General features: G+C 40.4%; 1 protein-coding gene across 6 annotated transcripts in view; it reads right to left on the reverse strand.

Moving 5' to 3' along the window:
• Nucleotides 1-3,117: 3,117 nt before the first annotated feature.
• The window catches only part of SHPRH (SNF2 histone linker PHD RING helicase), a 130,446-nt gene continuing 120,071 nt past the window's right edge, over nt 3,118-13,492 (reverse strand). For 5 of the 6 annotated variants that reach the window (XM_075064025.1, XM_032794597.2, XM_075064026.1 and 2 more), the window contains 4 exons: nt 13,006-13,092; nt 10,606-10,784; nt 7,426-7,506; nt 3,118-4,040 (listed from right to left, as the gene is read on the reverse strand). In XM_075064025.1, coding sequence (XP_074920126.1) covers nt 3,944-4,040; nt 7,426-7,506; nt 10,606-10,784; nt 13,006-13,092 — 444 coding nt within the window. In that variant the 3' untranslated portion in view covers nt 3,118-3,943. Of the gene's footprint in view, nt 4,041-7,425; nt 7,507-10,605; nt 10,785-13,005; nt 13,093-13,492 lie in introns of those variants that run through there. The other variant, XR_012655560.1, reaches the window with a different exon arrangement.

The raw sequence follows: 13,492 nt of genomic DNA on the forward strand, positions 1-13,492 counted from the left end.
GGTCATTTTGAATTTGAATCCTGTCCTCCGAAGTGCTTACATCATCTTCCAGCTTAATGTCATCTGCAAATTTTACACACATACTCTCCACTCCATTATCCAAGTCATTAATGAAAATACTGAATAGTACCAGACCCAGGACCAACTCCCGTTGGCCCCACCAGATACACCTTCAAAGTTTGACAGTGAACCATTAATTGATAATTACTTTTTGAGTATAATCTTTTAACCAGTTGTGTATACACCTTACAGTAACTTCATCTAAACCCCACTTCCATGGTTTGCTTATGAAAATGTCACATGGGACTGGGTCAAAAGCCTAACTAAAAATCAGGATATATCAGATTTACTGCTTCCCACCTAGGTACTAGGCCAGTAATCCTGTCAAAGAAGGAAATTAGATTGGTTTGTCACGATAAGCTAGTTCTTTAAATAGCCTACAATGAATTTCATCAGGCCATGCTGAACTGAATACATCTAAGTTATCTAAATATTCTTTAACCTGTTCTTTCCCGATTTTAGATTGTATTCCTTCCCCTTTCTTCCCTTAATGATTTTACCTAGAAATGAGGAGACAGGGTAAGAGTTGAAGAGGATTAAACAGATTATTGCATTTCTCAGAGGAGGGTGGTAGGTTTACTTCTCTGAAGGAAATGCTGATAATTTCTAGTAGCAGTGGGAACAGTTCTTAGGTGGTGTAGGATCTGTTTCACATTGGAGTTTGTTTGTCAGGACCTCAAGCTTTGAGTGTGATGGGATCAAATTCGAGAAGGGATAGCAGGTAAAGCACTCTGGTCTTGATTAAAGTAGCTTTTCTTTGCTTCTTTTACTAGATGGCATAGTTCCAGAGAAGGTCTTTGTGTTACGAAGACCATCTGCATTGTAATCATCTGCCTCTAGGCCTTTACCTAACGAAGTTAGTTGATGAACTATGGTGATCTGTTTGTTGTAAAGAGAAGGCCAAGAGACAAGCAGTTGTACTGTCCTAGTAGCTCATCAGTCCTTTGGCTGTGTAGGTGGATGACTGTCTTCCTAAGGCATGCTGGAAACTTAAGCTTCAAAAGATTTTGTGGGCAGACAGACTTTGGTGGTTCATTTCCTTAGTGGAATGAAGGTAGGACAGTTTCACAGGGATGAGATGGTGATTGGACAATGAGGTCAGGACACTTTGTGAGAGTTCCAATATCCACTCCCAAGCTGACAATAAGGTCCCGTTGTGTGAGTATAGAAATAGTTTCTGTGAAACCTATTGTTTCCACATGGGTCTAAAAGCTGACGTCCTTGGTCCTCTCCATGTGCAAGTTGAAGTAACCAAGAACATGATACCATAAGCAGAACCCTTCCTCCCCCACTATAATGAGGAAGAAAGACAGCAAGAGACTTGATAAACCCAATTGGGGCCCTCACTTAGATCTAACTTACAGGAGATGCATTTAGCATGAATATAGAAAATTCTGAAGTACATAGGCCATTCTGTACTACATGCAAAGGAAATTCCACCCTAGAACAAACATTTCAAAATAGGTCATTTTCACAGCTGACATGGGTTGAGTGTCCCTTTAAATGTGGTGTTGGCAGTTGGAAAAATCTTGTACGTAAGCTGAACAAACTGGAAATGGAGATGTGGAGACAAAATGCTATTGTTAGAGAGCCATTTTTCTGACCAGAGCTACATTTTAATCTGTAGCACTCTGGATAGTTTCATTTACCCACAGAAGGCTAGCGATGTAAGTTTGTTCTTTATTCCTTAACTACCTCTGAGAGTGTTAAATCCAACTGGAAACCCTCTTCACAGTCTTGTATATACAGTAACAACACTTGCAAGTCGTTTTGTTGCAGTGCATTATGGGTACCTATGCTTTTTCCCCTCCCTCCAATGAGAAGGAAGAAAACACTGGAACTAGCAGTTATGTAGTGCTTGGGATTTATCAAAATATAAATCAGAGACTGGGATGTGAGCAAAGCTGTGAGTCTAAATGATTACTTAATAATGCAGCTGCCTCTCCATGTCTTCAGACGATATTGTTGATGCTACGTAACAAGCTGGAAATATAAAGTGCTTTGACTGAAATCCAAAATTTACTTCTGCAGTAAACAAAGAGACAAAGAAGAGACTTTATAGTCACAAAAAATTTACAGTGGGGTAACAATGGGTTAAACTTTTCTTTAAAAAATGTTTCCACTCATCTACACTCTTTAGTTCCAATAAGCTAGTTTTACAGTAGCTATTTAATAGATTGTGACTCATCTGCCCTAATGTCTTTGACCAAATACACTCATTCTTTGTAAGAGATTAAGCAAGCAGGGGGCGGGTGGGTGAGGAGTGATTTTTTTGGCCTCCTTTTTCCCAGCGTGAGATTCCATGGTCATGTACATTAATGAGGGCTATTCTTGTAAACATCTTACATGTCCCAGACAACCAAAAAAGGAAGAAAAACACAGTGTACTGACACAGATGCTTTGCAGAGCCGTGTGTCAGCATGTATAAAACTAAAGAAGCTCTTGTAACACTTGTATTTCAAGCAACAAGCATTCTGATTAAAATTCAGAAATAGTCAGAATCTTCTAGTTAATCATACTTTTCACAGACTCTTCTGTTCACGTCCTTAGCACAATTTAAGGGAATGTAAATTTTGAGCTCAAACTTTATCACACTGTTCAGTCCATCCAAAACTTTTCTCCTCTAGTTTATCACAACATTTGTATTGGAGAAAATAACAGTGTACTTGCTCTAAAAAGCAGCTGTATGGAGCAAAAGCCCAAATAAGGAAAATTTTTGTACATCTGCAGACAAAACAATGATCCTGGAAGAAATAATGCAGACATAGGGAGCATTAACTTGGTGCGAGATGTTCCGAAGGGCATACGGATAGGGTTGGAAAGGATAAGATGTGAACTGCCCCACGCAGATCCTGCAGGTGTACTCTAAAAGTTCATATTAATGTAGTCCACAAGACAAGGTACCTTTTAGACAATGCAAGCAGGGCTTGCCCCGGTGCAGTTAGAGCACAACAATGTTAGTGTGCTTTACAAATCACACCCTTCTGGCGCACGGTGCAGACAAGCCCATAGTTTCTGAAAAGAAGTGAATGAAAGAAGAAAAGCACAGACACCAAGTGAGTATAAAATGATGGGTAGCTTAATTTGTTTTTAAATTCTATAACAAGGGAACCCAAATACTTACAGCAAAGCAGCAGTCATAGCTTTAAGAATTTTTAAAAATGTGTACAAGTGATTCAGTTTTTTTACTGTTATTTTAAGACCAATATACATATAAAAGGCATAATTTATCAAGATAACACTGCACTAAGTGAACATGAAATCTAACTTGCAATGAAAATTCTATGATGTTACATAATCTGCATGAATACCTAAAAAGGGCATTACGAATACTCAACTAGTAGTAGTTTATTTTAGGTGTCACGAATAAGAGGTGCAATCCTTGAGAGTTATATGCTGAGAACCCTAGAGCCCTTTCTATGAGGGTATTCATTCTCAATAACGCTTTGGAGAGTAAAAAACTCGAGAAGCAAAATAGTCTGTTCAGTTTCTGTGACTTAATTTTCCCTTCCCCCAAAGCAAAGCTTTACTCTGAGTGAAATCCTGGCCCCACTGAAGACGATGGCAAAACTTCCGTTAACTTCACTGGAGCCAAGATTTTACCCTCAAAAGTCCAGCTCAAATGTTCTTTGGAAATAAGATCCATTGTTTTGTATAGTGTGCAAAGTGCAATAGCTCTCCAGTGCTATCAGAAAACATGTGCTGAAAAGGACATAGACAGAATCGAATGAAAATGATTAAAAACCTTACTAATTCTAGCAATCCTAACAGAAGAAGGGTGTTCGACATCTACAGGAATTTATGACAGGTCAACTGATTTAATGCAGATGCTATTACTAAGACATGTCCCTTCTGATTTCAGTGAGTCAAATCAAAAGTTGTTTCACTCAAGTTCTTCAGTTTCTTCTGTGAAAAGGTCTGCCAGATCAGCCACTGTCAACACTGAGGCTTCTGACTGTTTCATGGAAGAGCTGGTGTGGCTGTAGGGAAAATTTGCACAAGAGTTAGAGAACAGACTCTGTGCAATAAAGAAAGAACATGCAGTTGTAGATTGTCTAATATTTATACTAGAGTGAACATCACAAAGGAAGATGACAAGGAAGGGTATGTATACAGTGTAGTTGTAGCCATGTTGGTCCCAAGACATTTGAAAGACAAGATGGCTGAGGTATTATCTTTTATTGGACCAACTTCTAGTGGTGAGACAGACAAGCTTTCTCCTTCAGCTCTGGGAAAAGTACTCCAAACATCACAGCTAAATGCAAGGTGGAACAGATTGTTCAACATAAGTAGTTAGTACACATTTTAAGGGACCATTTAAGGTAGAGTGGCCCATTAACAGCTCTGCAGTGATAGGACAAAAAGAGGGGGTTAGTAGGTTACAGACCACAATGATGCCTGCCTCAAATATTTACAAAACAATGGACAGACCTCAGATATCCATCCCAAACACAAAGACAAACTTATCTATTTCATCCTCACCCATAGCAATTTTACATTCAACACCACACACTTTGTCCAAACCAGCCATATGCCAACTTCTTCATGGGCCACCTTGAAGACGACAAATGCATCACAAAACCAATGATTTACCTCAAACACATTGATGATATTTTCATCCTCTGGATGAAACTCTGGCTTAAACTCTCTTATAGATTTTCCAACCAATCCTAATCCATTAAACTCCCCTGGACACCACAATCGGCTTCAACAATGGATCCCTATAGACAACCATATACGAGAAAGAGATCACCACACCTACTTTCAAAGATCCAGTATCCACCCCAAACATACCACCAAATCTGTTATCTACAGTCAGGCACTCAGATACCACACAGACTATGCTCCCAGGAGAAAGTCTGGGATATATATCTTATTATTCAAAACTGCCTTCACCAAACAAGGACACTCCACCAGAGTAGCAGACTGAATCATGGAACAGGCCACACAAATATCCTCAGATTCTGCTTCAATACAGAAATAAATCTCCCTCTGACTGCATGCCCTTAGTTGTCCCAGACTACCCTATACTGGAACCCATACGGGGTATCATCAAAACAACTACAACTGATACTCAATGGGGACCCCCATTCTAAAAGAAATCTTTCCTGAACCCTCACTTCTGGCCTTCCAACAACCCCCCAACCTCTCCAAGCTCATCATCACAAGCAAGCTCCCCACAGACCAGGACACACCAACTATCGGAACAGATGCAAAACCTGCAGACATATCTCCACTGCTGTAATGATCAACACCTTCCACAACACATTTCAATATCCATGGATCTTACACATGCCTATCACAATATGCGGTATAGCTCATCCACTTCACTAAATGCCCCCATAGCAACTATGTGCATAAAACCAGAAAATCACTATGCTCTCAAATGAACTCACATAGGAAAATGATAAAAGACAAGAACACCGTATCACTTGTGGGTGAACGCTTTTCACAAAGTGATCAATATAGCTGACCTATCAATCCTCATCCTGAAAGGAAACCTGCACAACACTTTCAAAAGACAAATCTGGGAGTTTAAATTCATAACTCTGCTAGACATGAAAAATCATGGACTGAACAATGGATTTATGGCTTATTGCAACAATCTGCACTATCCCCCTCTTTTTGTCTTATGACTGCAGAGGTGTTAACGGGCCACTCCATCTTGAACAGTTCCTTAGAATTTGTGCTAAACAATGTGTCATCTTGCATTTAGCTGTGACACTTTTCCCAGAGTACTTTCCCCAGACCAGAGGAGGAGCTATGCGAGGCTCACTAGTTTGTGTCTCTCACCAGCAGAAGTTGGCACAATAAAAGATATTACTTCACCCTTCTTGTCTCTCTAAGGAAGGGTATGGTTATTCCCATGCTCAACCAAAGCAGCATGAACCATCCTGTTTATTATGTGGAGACCATCTTACAAGTCTTCTCACTAGGCAATTTTAAAGACAAAAGCAATTAAAGTAGTCTGATCAGATATTTTGTTGTTCATATTATTCAGTACTACTCAGATTCAGAACACAAGATTTGCCATGCTGGATCAGACCCAAAATCCACCTAGTCCAGGACCTCGTCTGACAGTGACCAGTAACCATATGGTTGAGAAGAAGGTGGAATAATCTGCCCCCAGTAGGAAATCCTGATCTCTAATAGTAAGAGACTGATGTAAACCCCGCTTTGTACATCTTCCCAAACTACCACAAGTAATAAAAAGACTGGAATCGGAACTCATCTGGTGTTTTTGTTGTTTGGGCAAGAAGCATAATACAGTACTTTTGCTCCTCTGCAGCTATATTGGATCTGCAGTTCTTCTAGTCACAAAAGCTTGGTTCTGTGAACTATATGGAGGGAACTGTACAGTTAAAGGGTTTATTTTTTCATAACTTTTGACTATTACTATGCTGTAAGACTAGAAATTCTCACCTTGTATTTGTTTGGAGGGGTAAGGGTATGTTATGAGGGATAAGGCATCATCCTTATCTTTGAAAGTATTGTCTCATCAATTTTCCACATCTGTACCATTCTAATGTTTTTGCATGTAAAAATTCAAATAATGTGTCCAATGGTTAAATAACATCATTAATAGCATAAATTTGGGAAGGGATATTAAATCTCATGCTTCAGGGCTTACATCAGTCCCTTACTATTAGATATAATTAAAATGCCTGGGTAATAAGGGTCTCCCCCACCCCCGAAAGAAAAAAGAAAAGTCTAATGTAAACCAGAAATGTAACATCCACATCACATTGATTAGTTATCTAGCCAATACAAGATTTGCCCAAATACTAGCTTTTAAAACTTAACCTGGTACATCTGTACCATTCTAATGTTTTTGCATGTAAAAACTCAAATAATTTGTCCAATGCTTAAATAACACTATTAATAGCAAAAACCCTATCCACCTTAGGTCTAGTTCACCATTGCATTAGTCCAGTTTTATGACAGTGTAATTTCACTACTGTAAAACTGGAGTACTGAAGATGTGAATCTGGTCTCACATTTATGGTTATTCAACACACATATACCTGAATGGTTCATGTCCTTAGAGACTCTTCTGGTCTCTTAATTAAAATGTCTGGCCATTAACTGGACTTATTTACATTGTGTTTCTATTTCAAATCACTGAATACCAAATCCAGGTTAAAGTGTCAATTTTTCAAAGCTTTGCTGAAAACATTTTGGGAATTTAGTTAAAACATTTCAGAGCTGAGCAGAAGTTTATGACTGAGTAAAAACTTCACAAATATAATGAATACAGTGTAATAACCTTTTAAACAGAGTGAATGCAGGGTGTATGTATGAAAACGACTTTCATTTTGGTGCAGTAACAATGCTTTTTAGCTCCTCCACCCCAAAAAAATGTACCTTCTCTCTACAGTTTTCAGCATCATCTGCATTCTTTCTTCTATTGTTGCTTTTATCAGGAACCTGTGAACAATGGTGGGCCTGCATGTGTTAAAAAAAATAAAATTGAGCACTGGCATATTGCCATAGGACTGTGAAGAACTTTAGGCCCAAATTTTGGCTTCCCTATAAATTATTTTAACCTTGTTGAAAGTGTCCTCTGGATTTTAAAGGCTCAAACCTGTAAGGTGCTGAGCAACCTCTACTGAAAGTAAAGGATGTTCAGCACTTCCCACCACTCAAATAGCAACTTTGCAAGATCAGGCCCTCAATGATTATAAAAATAATTAAAAAAAACCCTAATAGACAGTGGGTAAAATTCTGCTCTCAGTTTTACTAGTAACAATAAGAAGGTTTCAAAATGTATATTATGTGCACAACCCTGCCTAGGGACTGAGAAGCACAACCCCAGGAGCTCAGAGGCATGATTCCTTCTATAATTTCCAGGGCCAGATTAACTCATCACTTGGTCCCAGTCAAATATATACTTCTGGGCCCCTACCCTGTTGGGGAATAAAGCATTTTCTTTACCCAGTCCCCTCCCCTTTGCTTGGAAATTGCAAAAGAGCCTCAGCTGTGTGTGAGGAATATCTCTGCCCACTCATCCACTGATGTGGGGATGCACATGAACTGAAAGAACTTCACTCACTTGACTGACTGGTAGGATAGCCAACCCTCCAGGGTTGTCCTGGAGTCTCCAGGAATTAGAAATTAACCTTTTATTAAAGATTATGTCATGTGATGAAATCTCCAGAAATACATCCAACCAAAATTGGCAACCTTGGTGATTGGTGGTGTGATCTGGCACAAAGTGGTGTAACATCATGTGAATTCTTTCAGTTCGTGTGCAAATCTGCATCAGTAAATATACATAAATATAAGTAAGTGGAGGCCCTGGCCCAGGGACATGCCTGGTTTACCTAGGCTTAATCCAGCCCAGGTAACTCCTCAGCACACAGGAGGAGCACTCCTGCACCTACACCCCTTCAGGGAATGTGGCCTGCTCCTCCTCGTATGCTAGGCCTGCTCCATAGACTAGCATGGTATGTGGATGGGAGAAAAGTCCTGCCTTCTCCTGGCCCACTTTGGGGAGATGTACACATGGAATGAGGACATGGAGGAAGCATCTCCTGAACTTCCCTGAGTAAAGGGATTGAGACAGGCTCCTTGCATGCTGTCTTGAAGAGCCCCCTTTTATGAGGGCCAGTCATAATCTGGTTCTGAGTAATGAACCCAGTCCATTGTCTGTATAGGACCTACAATGTTTCATTGCTTTTGAGTCCACCCAAGAAAGTGAGCTCCAGGTAATGACTAATTTAACCTCATTTTCAGAGCTGTGCTGATATCGCTAATGCAGAAGACAAACCAACACTTTATTTGGCTTCTTATGTGCTATATAAAAAAGGGTAAAAAAAATCTGATTGCCAAATGGAGAATAGCAAAGCTAAAAGGAAATAAGAATTTTTAAGGTCCTGGGTGGGTGAAAAAAGCAGAGTAAAAATCAAAAGTTAATATCTATGAAAATACTTTTTTTTCAGAAGAGGAATTTATATTAGAAAATGAAGAGCACTAAACATTGCTCAGTTAAAACCGGATTCAAAGTCCACTGAAGTCAATGGGATTCTTTCAAGCCCCACTGTAAAATTTACTAGATGAAGTCAACAGAACTACTCATGTGGGTGAAAGATAAGCATGAGCAAAGGTCTACGCAGGGTAGGGGTTTAAATCTGGAGTAACTCCAGATATATGCTGGTGAAATAACAGAAATTGGCCCTTACTACACATTTAACTTATACACAGCTCTCTTCTTGACTCAAGGCTCCTTAAAATTTTATTTTCATTATTATTTTAATAGAGTATACAACACAAAACACAGTTACCTTTTCCATAACTGGTGTTCAAGATGTGTTGCTCATGTCTGTTCCACAACAAGTGTGTGCGCTTGCCACGTGCACCCATGCCAGAAGTTTTTCCCCTAGCAGTACTTAGCCTGACCATCTAGCTTCCTCAGGAGCCGACCTACCCCCAAATATATACTTTATCCCCCTCCCCAAAAGGGGGATAAGTGGAAGGGTTGCTCACAGCAGCCTTTCCAAAGCTGATTTCCACTCAGAAATCCAATAGCACTCTCGGGAGCATTTTGCTGGGAATGACTGCTCCTCATTTCCATTCATTCATCGACCTCTGACTCTTGGTTCACTTCCTTTGGACCTATAGAATCCAGGCCCTGCAATGTTTGAGTGTGCTTTCACAGCTCCCAAGGAAGACAGAGCTTACAACTGAGTCAATAGTAATCTCTCCCAAATCTTTAATGTCCTTCACCCACTTTTTACTGATTTAGGCTCAATTTGTGGCTACCTAAGTAAATGGGAGAATTGGGCCTTTTTTGTTTTCCAGCCCAACCCACCCATTTCCCAGAACTACATGCAGAAGGGGCACACTCTGGCAGAGTGGCTTGTTTTTATTAGTGTAAATATACAACTAAATGATTATGATCACTAATTAGAAAAAAAAGAATTGTTAAGAAGCTTACGTTAAAACACAACAGCAAAACTGAGAAGAGAAGCCTACAAGGAAAAAAATATTATTATGCTTTTTTTTTCCCCACATGTAAGGCATGTGGTTCTTGAGACCAAAGCAGTTAAGCTAGTAAGATATTGATCCCTTCTGAATTACCTGCCATTCAGATAAAATACAAAAATATCATTAACCTAAGCTGCTTTTACAAAAATCAAAGAGAGTTTGTAATGCTAGCAGCTAGAGCTTGAGATATGGTGTCAAGACACTAGATTCTAGTCCTGGATCTGACTGTGTGTTAGGTAAATCATGCAGGGCAAAGTTTTCGTAAGTGCCTAAGTCCCACTAATTTAAGTCACTTTTGAAAATGGAAACCAAGAGCTTAAGTCATTTAAGTATTTAGGTTCTATTTGAAGATTTAATCCATAACCATTTTGTTCCTCAGTTTTAATCCATAACCATTTTGTTCCTCAGTTTATCCATCTGTAAAGTGGGGATACCTATTATACTTCCTCACAGTTTAGAGATTCTCAGAAGGAGGTTGCCACATAAGAGCATAACATTATTTTAGACTGGCAAGGCAATATAACAGAAACTTTAAGCAACATTTATTTTAATTCTTACTTTGTTTGCCCAATACGATGCACTCTGCCAATGGCCTGAAGTTCATGTGCAGGATTCAAAATGGGCTCCACTAGCAGAACATGAGTTGCCTCAATTATGTTTAATCCATTGGAACCAGTATGAAGGGGTAGCAACAAAATATTGATCTTGGGATCATATTTAAATGCCGAGAGGTTCTCCTAGAAGATAAACACCATATTAGCACATTTCAGTGGGAGCTGTTCCTGAAGAAGGAGTACAGGGTAGGTACAACAATCAGGATCCAGACACCTTAGGGTGAAGAATAAGAAACTGAATCAACTAATTGTATACAATATTATTGTACTATAAAAGTCTGAGTAAGGTCTTTTAGGAAAGCTGGTGTCTTTCTGGTCATTAATATTACTGAGTGTTGTATGTACACTTAGTGTGTAAAGCATTAGGTATGTATGCTTGGAATATGTTCCTAAAACATGGTCAGACTAAGTAATCCTAGTAGAATAGATAAATAGGTTTGTCCCGGACAAAGCAATGTACATTTGCCAGTCTGCTGGGGTCAAGCTTTGTAAACTAGAGACAATGAAAATATATTTGCATCTAAGGTAAATAAAGTTAGCAAACCAACAGAAAGAGAATGAAGAAGACAGCATGGCATCTGCACATCAGTGGGAGAGTACCTCGGTCTGGAGTATTCACTTCAAAAGAAACACATTTCAAAGGTTTACTAGACTACAAGGAGGACAGAAAACCCCTTAGTTACCCATCACTTAGGAGACAAAGGGATCAGCACCCGCTAATTCTGTGAACAGTGGATCCTCCTGCCCAAAGGGGTGGAGATGGTGGTAGCCTGATGTAACAAAGCTGCTGAGGCAAAGATTATAACTTGCTAAAGTTAGTTTTAGTCACTAAAAAGCATGTTGTTTTGTTTGTAACCTTATCTGTCTCTTTTTCTGGCTTAGTACCACTTACATCTATGTTCTTTAATAAACATACTCTCAGTTGTACTATAAACCATCTCAGTGCTGTGTATTAAGGTAAAAAGTATGCCTTCAGCTGGGCTATCAGGCTGGTGTGTGTGTATACTGACTCTTTGGAGACAGTGGATTTAGTAATTTCTGTTAATATCTAGTGAGGGGGACTGCACACTACAGAGGCACATCTCTGGGTTCACTGAATGTTACCTGCAAGACAAGGTTTAGACAGGGCCGGTGCAGGGATGTTTCACGCTCTAGGCGAAACTTCCACCTTGCGCCCGCCCCCTGCAGCAGCGCCCCCTCCACCCTGAGGCCCCCCTCATGGTGCCCCCCCCGAGGTGCCCCTTGTGGCAGCTCCACCCCACCCTCTGCCTGAAGCAATCCCCCCGCCCCAGCTCACCACCTGCTCCAAGCACGAAGCACCCTGAAGCACGCTGTTGCTCGCTATCACTTCTCCACCTCCCAGGCTCGCGAGCGCTAAATTGGCACCGCAAGCCTGGGAGGTGGGAGAAGTGAAGCAGCTCACCCCCGCCCCACCTCCTCCCCGAGCACGCCGTGGCTGCTTCACTTCTCGCGCCAATCAGCATAGCCGCTGCAAGCCTGGGAGGCGGGAGAAGTGAAGCAGCCATGGCGTGCTCGGGGAGGAGGCGAGGCGGGGTGAGCTGGGGCGAGGAGTTGCCCTGCATGCTGCGCCCCCCGCCCCACTTGCTGCAGGCAGCCCTCCCTGCGCTCCCCTACCCCAGCTCCCTCCGCTTAAATGCCAACAGTGACCGGGGTGGCTGAAGATCCAGCCGCTGCGGTTGCTGCCAAAGAAAATGGCGCCCTCCAAATCCCAGTGCCCTAGGCGACCGCCTAGGTTGCCTAAATGGTTGCACCAGCCCTGGGTTTAGATTGGCAGGGTCTCAAAGAGTTTGCTGGAGAGGCGGACAGACTGGTGTGGCAAGGAGGTGACATACTATTTAAGCTCCAGCAAAGCTTTCTCTTGCGAGGCAGAGCGGTAAAACTTCCAGCCTTTCTGAGGAGAATGTCACAATCAGGTGGGTTTTTTTGTTTGTCCTTTTTTTTTTTTTAATTAAAAGAGAATTTAGTAATTGACAGCCCTGAACACAGAACTCTTCTTTTATCCAAAGGACAAATGAGCAGCAGCAGTGCAAGAATCCCAAAGAACACCGTGGCCAATCTGTCTCATCCCCTTCATCCATACAATTATTTTTTTTAAATTATAGTTTATGGCTTATTTGTGTGTTTTTGATGGTTTTTTTAATTATTATGATTTTATAGTTTATTAGCTCAGAGATCAAATGCTCTGCCTTGATCAGTTCTATTATTCTCATTCCATCTTCCCAAAGGAGATGCAAGGTGAAAGGGTCAAATGAATTTCTGCTGATTATTCCCCCACCAACCCCTCCCGCAAAAAATGACTTGCAGCAAAATCAGCTTTCTGTACCTGAAATTTACTAATTCCATTAATCTGAGCAAACACCATGTTGTTATCATATAGAGCTTTTGAAATTATGTCCAAAACATCTTGCCACTAGAAAAAACACAATATAAAAGCAAGTCAGTATTACAAATAGCACTAACAACAACAGAACATGAAAATTTCGCAGGACTGTAATATCTTAACCTTACCAATAAATAACCCAAGAGACTGCAGTTATAAAATGAACCTCTTATGATATGCATTAAATCAACATTAAACAAAATTTTGGGGTTTTTTGTGTTTGTTTCTCTCCAAGAACAATATATTTTAAAAATTGTCTTAATATTAAAAGATACAAAGTGGCAAACAGTCCAGCATTCAAAGTGGGCAAACAGAATCCTGAGGAGAGAAAACTAGTACAAAGAAATAGAGACAAGTCTGAGCAGAAGAGACTTGCAACAATGAAATGTAGTTTTAAAATTTATGAAAAATACTTTGACAGTGTCTTTTC

This window comes from Chelonoidis abingdonii, chromosome 3, assembly GCF_003597395.2.
Source record: "Chelonoidis abingdonii isolate Lonesome George chromosome 3, CheloAbing_2.0, whole genome shotgun sequence".
In the NCBI taxonomy this organism is placed as follows: domain Eukaryota; kingdom Metazoa; phylum Chordata; order Testudines; family Testudinidae; genus Chelonoidis; species Chelonoidis abingdonii.